The sequence below is a fragment of the Ambystoma mexicanum genome, chromosome 7q, assembly GCF_040938575.1.
Source record: "Ambystoma mexicanum isolate Mex_15411 chromosome 7q, UKY_AmexF1_1, whole genome shotgun sequence".
NCBI lineage: Eukaryota > Metazoa > Chordata > Amphibia > Caudata > Ambystomatidae > Ambystoma > Ambystoma mexicanum.
Genome location: NC_090941.1, coordinates 282,542,830 through 282,559,912, shown reverse-complemented (window position 1 = coordinate 282,559,912; position 17,083 = coordinate 282,542,830). Strand labels below are relative to the sequence as shown.

General features: G+C 48.5%; 1 protein-coding gene across 2 annotated transcripts in view; it reads left to right on the top strand.

Annotated features, from left to right (window-relative positions):
* Window positions 1–17,083, top strand: part of NDFIP2 (Nedd4 family interacting protein 2) — a 693,434-nt gene that overhangs the window by 335,780 nt on the left and 340,571 nt on the right. Inside the window, exon 4 of one of the 2 annotated variants that reach the window (XM_069639897.1) lies at window positions 15,307–15,366. The exons of the other annotated variant lie outside the window; for it this stretch is intronic. Within the exon in view, the coding sequence (XP_069495998.1) occupies window positions 15,307–15,366 (60 nt within the window). The remainder of the gene's footprint in view (window positions 1–15,306; window positions 15,367–17,083) is intronic. 2 annotated transcript variants of the gene reach the window in all.

Below are 17,083 nucleotides of genomic sequence, written 5' to 3'. Positions count from 1 at the left end.
CCTGCCACCAGGCGTGGTTTATAAATTAATGCCGGGAAGTTCTGGTCGTAGTCCAACACAGGCGCCCAGGTGTTCGAAAAGCGGTGGAGGGGGCCCCTGTTAGCCGCTGTGATTTTCTCAGCTAATAAAATGCCCCTGAGTTTTAGCCACCATAGGATCATCAGGGGGCCTTCTGTAGATTTCCAGGTGCGTGCCAGTGTGATCTTGGCAGCGAGGAGGAGTTGTTAAGAGTGCCGCCTTCCTGCCGGATCTCGGGTAAATACTTGGTATTGGTACTCCCAGTTCTGGCTCCAACGGAATCGACAAATGAGTGATGTCTGCAATGATAGCCGTACATTGGGACCAAAACTCCTTTTCACTGGGCATGACCACCACATGTGCAGGTGGGATCACGGTAGGCAACAGCAGCGCCAGCATAAGGGGTCCAGGGCTTGGTTGAAGTGGTGTAGGTGGAGCGGAGGGTAGTACCATCGTAGTAGTAGTTTGTGTGGACTCCCGGCTGGTAATACTGGAGGACGACGAGTGTGTCCTTGACCAGATGTCCACCCAGGTCTGATCCTCTATCGGGTGCCCCAGGTTCGCCTCCCACTGTGACATATAGGAAGCCCTAGCGGTGAGGAAGTCCACCTGTAATAACCTGTAGAGAGCTGAGATTTTCCCCCGAGCCGGTGGGTCTGCGACTGTAAGCTCGAGGCGGCTAAGGGCTTGTGAAGCTGCCAAGCGGGTCAGCGGATGGGAGTACCAATGTCGCAGTTGCGAATAGGTGAACCTTTCAGTTTCTGCTAGTCGGAAAGCGCTCTTGCATTGCTTGAATGTGCGCGGTTGGTTCTCCTCAAAGAGCTGACCCAGGGAACTAAGGCCACCCGCAATCCAGTTCTTAAAATTCGGGGGGGGGTGATCCCAGTGCAAAGGCTGGGTTTTGAAAGACTGGGGCAGACGGGCCCAGGCCTCCTGGGATGCCTTTACATTTGCAAGCCCAATCCCATGCTCTGAAGGTGTGTTTAGTGGAGGACAAGATGCCTCGCCATGATCTGCGCAGGGGTGCAGGGAGGTGTGGCCGGACGCGTAGGGGGAGGGGCAAGCGAGACTGTTCAATCTCTGCCCATTTCGGGCGCCCCGAGACGATGGCCCAGGCCTGGGTTTGGGCTATCTGTGCCGCCACCTGGTACTTCTGGATGTCGGGACTCCTAAGCCTCCTAGCCTGGTAGTGCTCATCATGATCCACAACTTTTTACCTCTCCAGATGAAGCAGAATATTTTCCTTTACAGGCGCTGGAGCGGGTGCCGTGGGATTGTGGTGGGGGAGGGATGTGCAAGCGTAGAGAAATCGTGGAAGGAGATTCATTTTACAAGCTGTGATACGACCCAGGAGCGAGTTCTCTTGCGGGAGCCATCAGTCGAGGTCCCTCTCTAGGTGTTTGAAAAGTGAGGGGTAGTTTCCCGATGGGTGTCTTCCGGGCGGCTGGGGATCTGGACCCCCAGGTAGGGAATAGATTTCTCGCTCAGTTGGATCGAGCATAGGGATCTGAAGGACTCCCGGTTCCCTTGTTCCAGCCTAATCCCCAAAGCTGCTGATTTCCCAAAGTTGATGCCAAAACTTGATACCCTCCCAAACCTATGGATCTCCGCCAGGGCTGGCCCCAGTGAAGCAGAAGTGACTGTTATGGATAGCAACACGTCATCCGCATAAAGTGCGATCGTGTGTTGGGAGGGGCCCACTTGCAGGCCTTTGACCCAGGGGTTAAGACGGATTTGCTGGGCGAGGGGTTCCATGGCTAGAGCGAAGAGTAGAGGGGAGAGGGGGCATCCCTATCTGGTTCCACAGGTCAATGGGATTGGATCGGACAGGAGGCCATTGACCCTAAAACGGGTTTTCGGGGCTTTGTAGTTATCTAATATCAATCTTTGGAGGGTGGGCCCAAAGTGGAAGGACTCAAAGGGTGAGTCGCAGTAATGCCCAGTCCACTTTATCGAATGCCTTGGTGGCGTCTAGAGCCAGCAAAGCTAGCTTCAGCAAATCCTGATTTGCAATGTCTATCAAGTTCAGGACCCTGCAGATGTTATCTGCAGTCGATCTATGTATTATGAATCCCGTCTGGTCCGGGTCTATATCTGGGAGGACACCCGCCAAGCGGTTTGCCGGGACCTTGAATATGTACTAGCGTTGAGGTTTAGTAGCAAGATGGGCCCATACAAATTGTTGTCCCTGGGGTCTTATCCCGGTTTGAGGGCGAGGACTGTGATTGATTCCTGCATCAAGGGGGTGATAGTCCCAGAGGTGGCGAAGGAATTGAAGAGTTGTCAAGGCGGCCAGAAGTTTGGGACGAAAGATTTTATAGAATCTGGTCGTATATCCGTTCGGCCCTGGGGCCCTGGGTTTGAGACTCTTGATGGCTGCGTCGACCTCCTCACTTGTTATAGGAGTTTTCTCTCTTATCGTGCCTTTGAGGCGAGGGAGGGCTGCACCCCGTAGGTAGTTTTGTTGTTCCTCAAGCGATCGCAGGGATGCTGACATGGTGTCTGTGAGGTGGACGACTGCCAGTTGTAGCTTGTCTCAATCAGCAAATTGGACTCTGCCTTGGGGGTCGCGCAGGCCCAGAATAGTATTCCGCTTCTTAGCCTTGGCGAGTTTCTACACAAGAAGTGTGTTCGCCTTATTGCTTTTAGCATAGTAGCCTAGTTTAGTTTTAGCTAGTGGCTGGGCTGTGTCCTCGGCATAGTGTCTCTAGCCTCTTCCGTGCTACCTGTAGGGCCGGTGGGTTCTTGGGGTCCAACCTTTGGCCTTACAGGCTGCCTCTGCCTCGTGGACCTCGTCTTCCCGGACCAGGTGGACCTGCCGCCTGTGTTTGTGAAAGGCTGCTCTTTGGGCAATTAGTGCTCCTCTCACCACAGCTTTCATTGCGTCCCAGGTATTAGCCGGGGAGGTATCCTCGTTCTGGTTTTCCTCAAAGAAATTCTTAGTTGACTTCGCTATGGAATCCCTCAGCGGCATGTCCCCAAGAATCAGGTTGTATAGGGTCCATCTACGTCGTGGGGGAGGGTCAGGATCATGGGCCCGGAGTATTAAGGTGACTGGGGCGTGATCAGAGAGCACCCTAGGTCCAATGGTCACGTCATCCGCGATTGCCAAGACTTAGGGGTGGCGGGGGGCAACAGTAGGAGGTTAATTTAGGAATAGGTTCTGTGGACGTATGAGTAGAAGGAATAGTCTCGCTCATTGGGGTAAAGCACCCTCCACGTATCCACCCTATCAAGGGTTCTGAACAGTTGGAGAAGGCTCGCTGCCAACTTGGAGTCTTTGCGAGCGGGAGTATGCGATTTGTCTTTAACCGGGTCCAGAACTCTATTGAAATCTCCACTAATGATAATTTGGCCCTCGATGAATTGAGGGAGGGCATCCTCTAGGGCAGCATAGAACTCTTCTTGATTGTCATTCGGAGCATAGATAGAGATGAGGGAGTAGAGCTGACCATAGATCAGGCATTTGACCGCCATGAACTGGCCCTTGGGACAGCGCAGGGTGTCCAAGATTTGCGACCTGAGGCTCTTTGCAAAGAGAACAGCGGGGCCGTTGGAAGCCAGGAATTGCAATGGGAAGAATATGTCGCGGAGCCGGGTGATGTCTGAAGGAATAGAGTGCGTCTCCTGGAGGAAAACCACTGAGGCTTCCTTGTTCTGCAAGCGACGCAGCGTTGATTTCCTATTGGGGGGGGGAATTCACACCCCTGATGTTTAGCATAAGAAATTTCAATTTGTGGGGTGGAAGAGGTATCTCCTGAGTGCTTGCAGGCTCCCGGGACGGAGCTGGGGGGGGGGGCAGGGGGTGGAGTTCAGATGCCATCTGGAGGCTTAGTGACGATGTGGCCATCATGTGGCTGGGTTTTTATCCACCGCCAACGGGAGGGTAAACATGTAATGGTTCGGGAGGCCGATTCTTTTGACTCGGCGGCTTCCATGGCCAACAGGGCTAGGATGGTAAAGAGAAACTGAGTTCGCCTCCAAGGGGAATTTGATGGCATACGCCTTGGAGGAGGGCATGGGCCGCTAAGGGCCCGCAGCATCACTTTTGTCGCATCGAGTTCCACTGTCTATCATCTCAGAAGGCGAGCCACGGCAGCTCTACTTCACATTTCGGCGCCTCTGCACCTTCGACCAGGCCGGGTGCCTCGGCTTAGGAGGAGACCTGTATAGGAACACTGCAAAGCTGTGGGGAACAGCCACCGGTATCAGACTTGATGGTCTTGCAGAAACAGGGTTAAGGGCTGCAGGGCTCTCATCTTCTGTAATGTCACGAGGGAGAGGTCCTGATAGATCTGGAGCAGGCTGTTTGGAAGGGTTAACTCATCGCGGGAACAGCATATTGCTGAGATGGCTTCCTTGGTGGTATAGAAGTGGACCCTCGTTATCACATTGGGGGGTGGAGGGGGGGGGGGGGAGTCTGATTCTACCCCTCGTCTTGGGCGCAGTCTGTGGGTGCGATCTAATATGAGTTGGGCTTTATCCATGTGCGGGAGCAATGATTGAAAGAAATCGCCCACCTATTCGGCTAGATCTTTGTCCAGCACTGTGGATGGGGGACCCCACGGATACGAAGGTTGTTACGGCAGGCTCTATTTTCAAGGTCCTCCTGTTTAAACTCAAGAACCTCACTCCTGTCCTGCAGGGTCTGGATCGAGCGTTGCATTTCCAACAGCATCGCAGCATCTCCCTGGGTTAGGTCTTCCACCTCTCCAAGTCTTTGTTCATGCTTCCATGACTCTCTGATCCGTTCGTTCCAGCTTCATGGTGAGCTCCGACATGCAGGATCTGAACTCTGCTTTAATATCTAACCTGAAGGACTGAATGTCTTCTTTAGTTGCTAACCTCCCCTGCTCTTCTGGGGCGTGAGTTTGGTGGGGTCGGATTTCTTTCCTTGGTCTGCCGAGAGCAACATGGTACAAAAGTCTGAGCTCTTTGGAGGTTTGAGTTGTTTAGCCATAGCTCTTGGACTCTGTTTCGGGGACCCCAATGTCGGCTCAGGTAGAAGCAGCGGAAGTGAGAGGGTCCAAAGGGAGACTGTCACCAGGGGTCACCAGGCGAGATCTACGGCTTTCATTCCGTCCCATGTAGTGGAGCAAGGCAGCAGGTATGAGAGGCTGCGTTTAGGGGTATGGGGCAGGAGCTTAGGTTATTGGCAGGGCCCCGGGCAAAGTCTCCATGAAGTAAGGGAGGGAATGGAGAAGGAAACCTGGCTAGGTGTTAGACGTTGGAAGCCAACCTTGGGTCACCTTGGTACCTGATCTTCAAGGCTTCAGGATCCCGATGGGCTTGGCTGGCGGCGGCTGGGTTATCGACGGGGAGCCGCCTTCTACTGCTTGCTAGCAGGGGATGAAAGACTTACTGCCTCCCCAGGCCAGCAGGCGCTGGGCTTAGGTTTCCAGGTGTAGAAAGGAGAGTGGGCCGAGGAGCCCCAGGAAGTAGCAAGTGAGGCAGACCCCTCCAAGAGCGGGACCCGCCAAGTTAGGGCTGTGGTATAGCTTGCTTCGATTACCTCTGGCTTGGGGTGTTGTGGAGCCACCGAAGCACTGTAGTGGAGAGATCAAGGAAGTGCCTGAAGAGCAGAGAGTTTGGCCACCCGAAGGCTGTAGCCAGTGGCGGGCGAGGGCGTGGGTCATGTCAAAGAGCTGCTGCTGTGGGTGGCCACTTCGGGGACTCCGGGACCAGGGTCTGATGCGTTGGGGTCCACCAGGGTCTTGTAGGCTGCCCTGGGTTCTCTTGGTGTCCAATATGGGCTTGGGGTCCCTTTTTTGTCCGAAGTCCGTGCCTTTAGTTGGGGGGCGGGTCTGTATGACCCTTCTTCTCTGCTGGCTCTTTCACACGAGTGGTCACTGGGGGATTAGAATGCGTGGCATGGTTGGGGGTATCTTCGGGTTAAGGCCTGTGGGTCCGGGTGGGCTGAGCGTTCCTTCTCCATCCAGGGCCTCTGCTTTGGTTGGAGCTGTGTGTCCCAAACCTGCCGCTCTCCGTAAGGCGCTGCGGGTTCATGCTGATGCGTTGCCGTGGGAGGGGGCTGTACAGCAGAATGTCTGAGTCATCGTCTCTCTCCTTGGGGGTAGGTGGGTGGAGGGGCTTGAGGCTTACACGTACCTCTCACCCCCGGATAGCCTGTTGTGTTGTCTGGTCACTGAGTCCTCGTCTCTCCGTCCCGCGGAGTGGATGTGTTCCTGGGCTGCTTCTGGTGGTTGCCACGACCCCCGCTAAGGAGGCTCCGGATGCTTCAGGCCGGCCCACACCCAGGGTCTGATGATCGGCCTGGAGCACCGGAATTATGCCTCCCGACTGCTGCGCCCTTGCTTCACAGGCGGGGGAGCCCTGTCTCTGCGTCAATCTCTCCTCTACGGCTGGGCACACCACCTCGCAGCGTTTGTTTTCGCTGCGCTTGGCTATTCCCTTCCATTTGTGGCGTTGCGTTGCTCCGGGGGCACCAGCGCCGAGCCAGCCAGGTGTTTGATGCTGTGCTGCGTGGCGGGCTCAGGGGCTGTTGGGTCCGCAGCGCCTACTTGCTTCGCGCCTCGGTTTTCTCCCTCGACGGAGGTTGGGGGCCGCTCGTCGTTGAGCTTTGGGCTAGCTTCAGGCTTGGGGTCCGAAACACTCCGTTTCAAGCCTGCAATCCCTCAAAGTGCTTCATGGCAATGCTTGATTGGTGTAGTCTGGCGAGCAGAGACTTCCAGAGCGTCCTTCTCTGTTGGTCATCACGTATCTCCCGGTCCACCATTCTGAGTTCGGTACGGCGAACTGGGGCGCTAGGTTCTCCGGCTCCGTTTCGGGGCTCCTAGGCACCTCAAGAGCCCATTCTGCCTTAGGACGATGCTCCGAGCCTTCCCACAGCTGCCGCTGTGATAGTAGCTTCAAGTAGACAGCGGAAAACATATATTTTTGACGTATGCTGCGGGTCCCGAACGGAGGCCATTAGAGGAGCTGCCACATAGCTGGCGCCCCTGGCCATGTCCCTGAGACTGATTCTTAAGGCACAATATATATTAACTTGTGCCACCTGATCAGAGTAAATTTGTTTTACATTGGCACCAACCTCTTCCTTCTGATCATTTAAGAGGCATCAGGAAAAGTGGGTGGTGTCCAGGTTAGAGCAAACCCTACTAGATAGGTTTTCTTGAACTGTGGTCACTTGTGTCGGTCTTACTTTGATACCATACCTTCCTTACAACAAGGTTAAGTAGTTGGTAGCCGATATGTAGCTCACCTTTCAGCAGAGGCCCCAAGTAAAATTTGTTGCAATTTTCTTCCAGTCCTAATTGCTCAGCTAATCGCTCGAACTTCAAAAAGAAATTCCCTAGGTCTTCGCCCTCTTGGTATGGTTGTAGTATCCCTTGAGAGAGCCTGTAACTCAACCAACTTCGTAAAAGTTTCTTGAAGGCTAGCTTCGGCCTGAATTTGATGGGTGGCCAGGTGGGCCATGATAGCCATCAGGTTGGCCATGTCTTCCAGCGGGGTAAGGATTCCTTCTGTTGTATTTAAGGGATCTGAAAAAAAAATGGTTTTGACTCTTATAGGGTTTCAAGGCTGTTTGATTCCTCCGAGTCTGATTCTGACAGAGGGGAAGATTGGGATAGGTTGATTGCTAACCCTGCTCTTAAGCTTTCTATTTTAGAGGTTTCATGAAAGTAACTGTTCCTTGTTGAAAAGGTCAAGGGCACTTCCCTCCTTGCGATCCCCTTCTGTTTTGCCGTATTTCTTCTCTTGTTAAACTGCCATCTCTGAAATGCTGTTCCTCGTGTGCCTCGTCTCGCTCAGCGTGTGCTCTCGTGCTCCGCCTTGTATCCGTGTGGGGAAGCTTAATGGAAGTATGGCGTGTGTGATGGTCAGTAATTGCCTGACCTCGCTTGACCATTGTATTGGGACACGTCGGGTATATGGTTTGGGTGTTAGTCTGTTTTCCTTCACTGCAGGCTGACGGTGTGAAAGTGTTTGTGTTGTAAAAGGGGGCGGGGGAGGAGTTCTTAAATATCCTACTTGGTAGGACGGGGTAAAGGTGTTATAGGGAATGGTATACTGCGTCTCTCCATCCGGTGTCCCACTCCCCGAAGACTCCTCACCCAGGTGATCCTCCCGCACTGGTCCACCCCCAGGAAATGGGTCCAAAGGCGGTGGCTGTGTCCTGGCCACCTGGATGGCAGATCCCCGGGGAGACTAGTGGGTGAGACACCTTCTGATTTCTTGCAGTACAAACTCCAAGATCTACTGAAATAAACTGGCGGAGGGCCTTCCATCACTTATTAATCCCTACCATACATTGGCAACCAGCCAACACCACAGAACTTATTGTGTACCAGATAAGGTTTATAACCAACTTGTCAATGTGATACTCCATAATCTTTTGATCGCGACAAATATTTGGAAAGACAGAGTAAGGCCGGCTAGCCTGTTGACTGTCTACACATTGAAAGCAAAGCGCTGTTCCAACGTCTGTTGTGAGTAGATTTGGCATACTTCTTAACATACACGCTTCAGCTCACTCACACACTAAGCACTTTACACGACCCGCCTTTCCCCTGTGGACACAAATGGTTGATATGGATTTGTCAGTCTATCAAGTGTTACGAATTCCAAGTACTACTTGTAAAAGCTACATGTCCAAAGAAGATAAAATAGTTACATCGGGATCTTGAATTCTATGTCAAGACCGGAGGCTCGGATTATGCTTTCTCTACAACTTTACTGTTCAGCAGCAAAGAAAAAACAGTACCAATTAACATGAATACAAATCTAATAAATACTACAATAGCCATGTTTTTCTGAGAATTTGTAGTCCATTTCGATTGGTCCTCGAACTGACCATGTGATAGGTCCATTAACCAATAAACAAGTCCTTGATGCATAAAACTCCTGTACTCTTTCCCTTCCTCCTCTTTCTTTGCTGCTCGGCAGCGAGTTAAGTACTTTTTCTTTATTATAATATTGTGAATGTTGGTGTACATGGATTGATAAACTTTCACTTAACGTGTGACGAGCGTGTTACTTTTCTAAGGCGGAACATTCCGCAACGTGTAGGCGGCTCTAGGGCGTTGCGGCCGCGACGGGGCTGGTGCACCGGCGGCCGCAGCTCCTCCGATCCGTCAAAGAGGGCACTACATAACGGAAGGGAGAGTGTGACGGGACCGCGTAGTTCCGGCGCTCTCCTTCGTTGTTCATTTCGAAATATATTCGTTTTGAGTGTCATGGGTGAAATTGCTCCGAAGAAAAGAGCGTTTATTACTGATACGGGCTAACGGCACGCATCGCACGAGCGTAGCGTCCTGTTTACGAGCTCAACAGAGCCCCTGCAGGCAATCAACTGATACCGCACCTAATACGGGCACAGTCCCAGGTAAAACCTGTGAGTTGATATCATCATTATATCTATGATATAAGCAGAACCAGGGAAGATGTATAATTTTCAATTTAATACACAATCTGGCCCTCTGTACTGAGAGAGAGAGACTGAGAGAGACTGAGAGAGACAGAGAGAGAGAGAGAGAGAGAGAGAGAGAGAGAGAGAGAGAGTGTCTGTCTGTCTGTCTGTCTGTCTGTCTCACACAGTCATAACAAATACACTACTCCCCAGGGTCTGGGAATCATGAGTTCCTCCAGTGATGAGGGGAAGGCTGGGGTCAGCCAAAACAGGAGCCACTCGGACATGACTGATGTCTTCCAGAAAGCCCTGGGGGCTTCACTGGGACATAATCCTCAGCAAATAGCGCTGATGGAGGACTGGAGGAGGTCAAGGGCCTTAAGGCACGGATGAAATCAAAAGGGGGCAGTAAATCAGCCCGTAGGGCGAAAGAAGCCCACACCCCCCCGGGCTCCCCACCGAAGAAGAAAGGTGGTAAAAGGAAGACAAAGGGTAAGACGGTGCCTAGCAGGGGACGAGAGTCATCCTCCTATTCCGCAGATGAGGGTGAGAATGATTGGGAGGAGGAATATCCCGAGGAAGAGGAAGTGTTATCAATATCCTCATCAGGGGATGAGAGCCATGAGGCGTCAAAGAAAAGGAAGAATGAGGAGGAGGATGGTGCAGATGAGGGGGATTTCGATCCGGAAGCACTGATCCATCCCAGATCATCAGAATGGAAACCCCCCAGAAGAATTTCGGCATATTTAAAGAAACGCCTGAGGGCGCCATTAGCCAAAGAGGCTAGAAGCAAGATGAGGGCGGAATGCCCCAGACCACTCCTCCCTGAAGGTGCGGCAGAAACACCTGTAATAGATGATAAAATGATGACGTTTATGAGCAAGTTTACAAAAGATGTGAGGAAGGGTCTTGATAGATCCTGGCGATCATGTCAGGACAAGAGGCTTCATATGACGGGACCCCTCACAAAGATACTCCAGATGGGAGAAGAAGCGAAGGTAAAAGGGGAGCCGATAGACCCGGCAATCCTTATCGGATGGGCCCAAAGGGCGATATGCATGTTAGGGAACGCTAATCATGCTATAACCACAGAAAGGAGGAGATCTTTGCTAGTAAAGATCGACCCTAAATTGAGTGAGTAACACTCCTCAGAATCCACCACATCGGCAAAGGGAAAGTTGTTTGGGGACTCCTTTATCAAGGAGCTCACAAAATTTGTAAATTCCTACGCAGCTTTGGATAAGGCTCAAGCCTCTCAAGAGTTTTCGGAAGGCAGATTTTTGGACGGGCCAGCAGAGGAAGGGGTCGTTCGGCTGGCCGGTTCCAATACAATCGATCCTACCAAGACAGAGTGCAATGGAGAGAGCACGAGGAGCGCAAAAAAACACCTTTCTTCCCATCGAGAGGTAGAGGAAGAGGCAGAAACTGGCGAGGGGAACGTCAGCAAAATAACACAGGTGAGAATAACAATGCCACGTCTAAATATCCTAGAATTAGGTGGGAGAACTGCTCAATTTTTAAAGAATTGGTTGAACATATCGGGGGATTCCTGGGTGATTCAGACCGCTCAAGGCTTCTATATAGATTTTCTAGATACACCTCAGCAGGAGAAACCACCAAGAGGGGATGGTATTGAACAGGGAAGACAAGATCTTACTGGAAAGAGAATTGAGAGGGCTGGAAAGCAAAAGAGCTATACGACCTGCATCAGGTCAGTCAGGAGGTTACATAAGCAATATGTTCCTAGTAAAAGGGAAACACAAGACAAGACCAATAATCAATCTGAGAGGCCTAAACGGTTACGTGGTGTACAGACACTTGAAAATGGAAGGGATACACCTACTAAGAGATACTCTAATTCAGGGAGACTGGCTAGCCAGGATAGATTTGAAAGATGCATACCTGACTATCCCCATAGCAGAGGAACACTGCAGATTTCTGAGATTCATCTGGGGGGAAGCGACATGGGAGTTTCGATGCCTACCCTTTGGCCTAGCATCGGCACCATGGTGTTTCACCAAGATGATGAAGCCAGTTGTATCACACCTTAGGGCTCAAGGGATAAGACTCATAATATATCTAGACGATATATGTCTGATGTGCCAAGAGAAGGAGACATTGATAGAACAAGTACAGTTAACAATAGACTTATTCGAAAGTCTGGGCTTTATTATAAATTGGGAGAAATCCAGCTTAGTACCAATTCAGACAATGGAATTCCTAGGTTTCATAGTGGACTCAATTCAGGGAACCCTCAGACTTCTCATTCACAAGGTGAACGAGATCAAGAAACAGCTGAGACACACTAGCGAAGGGAGAACTCTCGCTGAGGGATATTGCGAGATTAGTAGGGCGCTTAGCGGCATCAATCCAATCGATTTTTCCAGGACCGCTGCATTACAGAGCACTCCAGAGGTTGAAGATTTATCACCTCAGGAAGGGCACATCATACGAATCAAAGGTGAATATTTCCCAAGAAGTGAGGGAAGAGTTAAAATGGTGGCTCATTCATGTGGATGCATGGAACGGGAGAGCCATATTTGGTTCATCCCCGGACCTGATCATCGAAACCAACGCCAGTAGATGGGGCTGAGGAGCCTGATGCGGAAACCTGTCGACAGGGGGCAGGTGGTCGGATCAAGAGACGAGTCTCCACATCAACTGCCTGGAATTAATGGCAGGGTCTTTTGCAGTGAAATGCTGGACCCAGGAGAGGGTTCAATGTTGCGTTCTGCTGAAAATGGACAATGTCTCGGCAGTCAGGTATATCAACAGACTGGGAGGGACAAGATCCAGAATTCTAGCAAACTGGCAAAGAAATTCTGGGAACTCTGTCTGGAGAGGAGAGTTTCAGTGAGGGCAGAGTACCTGCCGGGCCAGCAGAATGAAGTGGCCGATTGGAACTCCAGATACCTCAGAGACGCCAGCGATTGGAAGCTGGACGAGGGGGTGTTTCAAGGACTAATGTCTCGTTGGGGTCCATGCCAGATCGACCTATTTGCATTGAGATTGAACAGGCAATTACCCCGGTTCTTCAGCTGGAGACCGGACCCGGAAGCAGAAGCGACGGATGCATTTCTACAATCCTGGGGCCATCAGAGAAACTACGCGTTTCCTCCGTTTTCCATGATAACGAGGACGCTAGCTCAGGTGAGACATCAGAGAGCATCCCTAATCCTAGTTGCACCGGATTGGAGAGGACAGGTGTGGTTTCCCAGTCTACTGGAATTGACCCATCAGAACCCACTGGCTTTACCCAACATGGAATTAATCATTCGAGATCCCAGAGGCCTCAGTCACCCTTTGGTGAGGTCAGGAGGACTCAATCTCTTAGCATGGGCGATTTCAGGGGTTCTTGGATTAGGCCAGGACTATCGGATGAAGCGGAAAACATCATTAACGAATCCTGGGCCCCAGGGACAAATAAGGCTTATAGATCAGCATGGGTTAGATGGAGTAGCTGGTGTTTGGAGAGGAACATACATCCCGATGGAAAGGATGTAGTTCATGTAGCAAATTTTTTTAGCTCAGAGGGCAGCTCAAGGAAAGGCGTATAGGACCATTAACACGGCCAGGTCTACGATATCGGCAGGGCATCCTAGAGTTGAAGGCTTAGCGATTGGGGAACACCCATTAATTTGTAGACTACTAAGAGGAGTAAAGATGCTCAAACCTCCTAGCGAAAAATATAGTCAATTATGGGATGTAGACAAGGTTTTGAGATTATTTTTGACATGGCCAGATAATCAGGATTTGACTCGTAAAGCAATTTCAGGCAAGTTAGCCATGCTCTTATGTCTTTTAGCATGTAAGAGATCTTCTGACGTTAGAGCTCTGGAGGTTAACAGGAAAAGTATATGCCCTAACAGAGTGACATTCCTCATTACAAAGAGGACCAAAACAGGGTTGAGATCTATTTCCTATGAGTCTTTTCCAAACCAACCAAAATTATGTCCAGTCAGATGCTTAGCGGCATACGAAGATATAGGACTAGGGAAGTAAGGCCTCAAGGGGTAACTCAATTATTGATAGCAATTTGTAAAACTTTTAAAGCGGTTAGACCGGCTACCATAGCCAGATGGCTTAGGTGGGTGATGGCACAAGCGGGCATAGATATTGAGAGGTATGGCGCACACTCAGCTAGAGGAGCGATGGCTACTAAATCTTATAACATAGGTGCTAGAGTGGAAGACATTATGAGGTCTGCGGATTGGTCCAATGAATTGACATTTAAAACTTTCTATTTTAAACCCATGGAAAGTGCAACATCGTTAGTGGTAAGTAAGCTTTGAACAAGCATAATCCGAGCCTCCGGTCTTGACATAGAATTCAGATTTTCCACACATTCGTTACAGAAAGTCATAATTCTATTAAAGACACAGAGGCGAAGGATTATCCCACCCGATCAATCGTAAGAATGAGATATTTACATGTCATGTACTGTTGATATTTATGTTTAATGAATCATACAGGATGTATAATAATTATGAAGATGTTGTTAATGATCAATGAGGATACAGGTTATTTACTATATGTGGAGTTTTACGATTGACCCACCCTGTTTCGGTTTATAGTCACCTTTGTAATTTTATGTTTCTTTAGGGATGACGTCAGACAGCAAACAATCAGGAATTTGAGATTGGAAGAGGATATCAAAGACGTACAGAACTCATCCTCGCAAGGACAAAGAAAGAGGAGGAAGGGAAAGAGGACAGGAGTTTTATGCATTAAGGACTTGTTTATTGGTTAATGGACCTATCACATGGTCAGTTCGAGGACCAATCAAAATGGACTACAAATTCTCAGAAAAACATGGTTATTGTAGTTTTTATTAGATTTGTATTCATGTTCATTGGTACTGTTTTTTCTCTGCTGCTGAACAGTAAAGTTGTAGAGAAAGCATAATCCTTTGCCTCCGTGTCTTTAATAGAATTATGACTTTCTGTAACGAATGTGTGGAAAATCTGAATTGATGCTTGGCATTACTGGAAAATCCAAATGACCTTTGGAGCGAATTATCGTACATGAGAACTATTAAGACATGATGAGGAACCGACTACTAATATAAAAAGAAAAGATTAGTTATACAATTGGACAAACTTTCTTGGAGCGGTTTATCTCGCAGGTAAAAAGAAATCTTGATTCAGAGATGTGCTGTTTTTGGTATAGTGATGAGCATACGCCGTCTGAATGCCTCCCATCGAGGTATTTAACAATTTCAATTTTAATACTAAACGTAGAGATACAGCAACACCCTGACTCATTGATTAATTACACATAAAATAGAATACTATTGATAGTTATTTTTGTGTGCAATGTGGCTATGAATTGAAGGAGTGAATGTCTAACGCTTTTGCGTGCAGAAACGTGAATGTTTAGCTATGTCTTGCACTAGCGTCACGGCAAGGGCCATTGCATAGTGGATGCAACAGCTGATGTCACGAACCGGGGATTGGGGGGGGGCTATGATTTATTGCCTCCAGGCCACTTTATTTATATGCTTATAACGCGTGAATTCCCGCAGGCATCAGGGCGCACCTGAACACGCAAGACAAACATCAAGATCTTAAGTCGATTGCGCAGGAGATTACATTATCACTAAATGGCGCATTGCTCGCACGGTTGTTTTACAGATATGAATCTAGTGCGCTGCGAAAAGAGGTTTTATACATCGCTATATGGTGCAATGTGGATGTCTTTCCCATTGGTCGAATGAGAAAACCTTTCCTTTAACTGTTTTCTCAGTGGTTCTGCGAACGTGATTTTGAAGTGAAGTAATACAAAGGTCATTATGTTCGATATAATTAGATGTTGCTTACAAATGTTGTTAAGTTTAACCTCGTAAAATGTTTGTCTGCACCTAATGGCTTTTCCTTCACGTTTGCTCAGTCTTGTGTTTTTCTGTTTTACATGCTTAGCACGGGCAGTTTAGGGAATCTAGGAGTCTCTTTGATGAAATATTCCTCAGTCCTCCAGAGGTATGGAACAGTTCTACCTAGCCTAGATATTGCTGTGTGTGTTTTCAGTCAGCGAGCCAACCCTTCTTGTTTTTCTTTTCTAGCCGTTTTCGATAATTTTCATTCATGGCTCATACAATCACAACAGCTACCATTTAGAGTTTACATTCAGCCAGTAACGCTATCAACTAGATTTGCTTTGTTTTATGTGTGTTGTGCTGCCATCATGTCTACTGTCAATGGTGGTATTTATAGAAACCCCAAAGGCTGCATTTCGAAGGAGTAAAACATTGGAATCATTTTTAAATTGCAATGTTTTAGTGAGTAAAATGTTTGCACTAGTGACTAATGGTTTCCGCTTCTGAAATCGGTTTTGCATGCACTGTAGACTGCTACCTGTTAATGATGTGTAATTACAGTATATAATTACATTGCGATCTTGACCGGCTATGCTGCCACTATTCTTTCCCGTTTTGTTATTTTATGGCAGGCTGCGAAATCTGATGTTTATTGCAATTTTTTCTCATCACCAGTAGCCTACTAAGTAGCCCAACAACTGCTAATATTTTTGCTCGACTGAAAAAGCCTCTAACAAGTTATTATTTTGCAGTCTGTAAATGGGATCATGTTCTAATTGAACAAGAAACAAATAACTAACCTCATCCTGTTTTCTTTTCACTTCGTTCCTTGCATGTTCTCTCCATCGGTCTTCTTTAACCTCATTCTCAGCATACTTTTTGATTTACTACATATTTAATTTTCATTTTTTACTGAAGCTGAACATCTTTGCTGGACCAGTTCTTATCGGACAGATCATAAACCGGTTTCTATGAACCCTTCTACTCTCTCTCACTGTACTGATGGGATCTGCTTTGTGTTTGGGAGGTTTGTTGCTGACAGCTGGTTTCGTCTTTGTACAAGGAAAGCATAGACCGTACTTCATACATAGGAGGGGAGTACAGCTCGTTTTATTAGCTTTAAAAAGCGGTTTAAACCAGGTGATACTAGCAACACTGCTCTTTCAGAAAAAGCTTTTGAAACATGAGCCGAAAAGGGCCTTTTTAGGTAAAGAAAAAGGGTTTTTATTTTTCTGTTAAAAAATTTGAGCGCTCTAATGGCACGTCAATTGTCTCTTGTCACTAGCTTTCTGTAGGATGGGAACTTGATCTGATCTCTGGTGAAAAATCTGAGTGTTAGATTTCCTTCAAAATGTCTAGAAGTTTTTATTTTGGTAAAAGTTCCAAAGCATATTACAGATACTGTATGTCATAAAGACTGTAGTAGAAGTCTCAACATTTAATATAAATGGTGAGGGAGCTTATTCCAAAGTTTGAAAGTCTGACTGAGAAAGAACAGACACTGAGTGTTTGGATGAATGGAGCTTAGAGCACTGAAGATGGCCAATTTTTTGACCAGGTTGTCCTAAACGGTACTCCGACCAAGGCCTAAGAAAGCCTGTGTCTTTTAACAAGCAGCAACAGGGCACATCTGCAGGCTGGACTAACCTCCACCTGCGTTCATATTTTGAGTAGTACTGTAGCTTCAGCACCTTGAAGCACTTGTAGCATGCTAGCCTCCAGGAAGGGAAGGCAGATGCACTGCATACACCAGTTGGCATAATCCGAGATATCACCGTAGGTAACATAGCAGTAACCCTCTTTGAATGTTATGGAAGACTATGTATAAAATGTAGATGGAGGAGAACAACCTTTTTGAATGCTGCTGTAACGCATGAAGA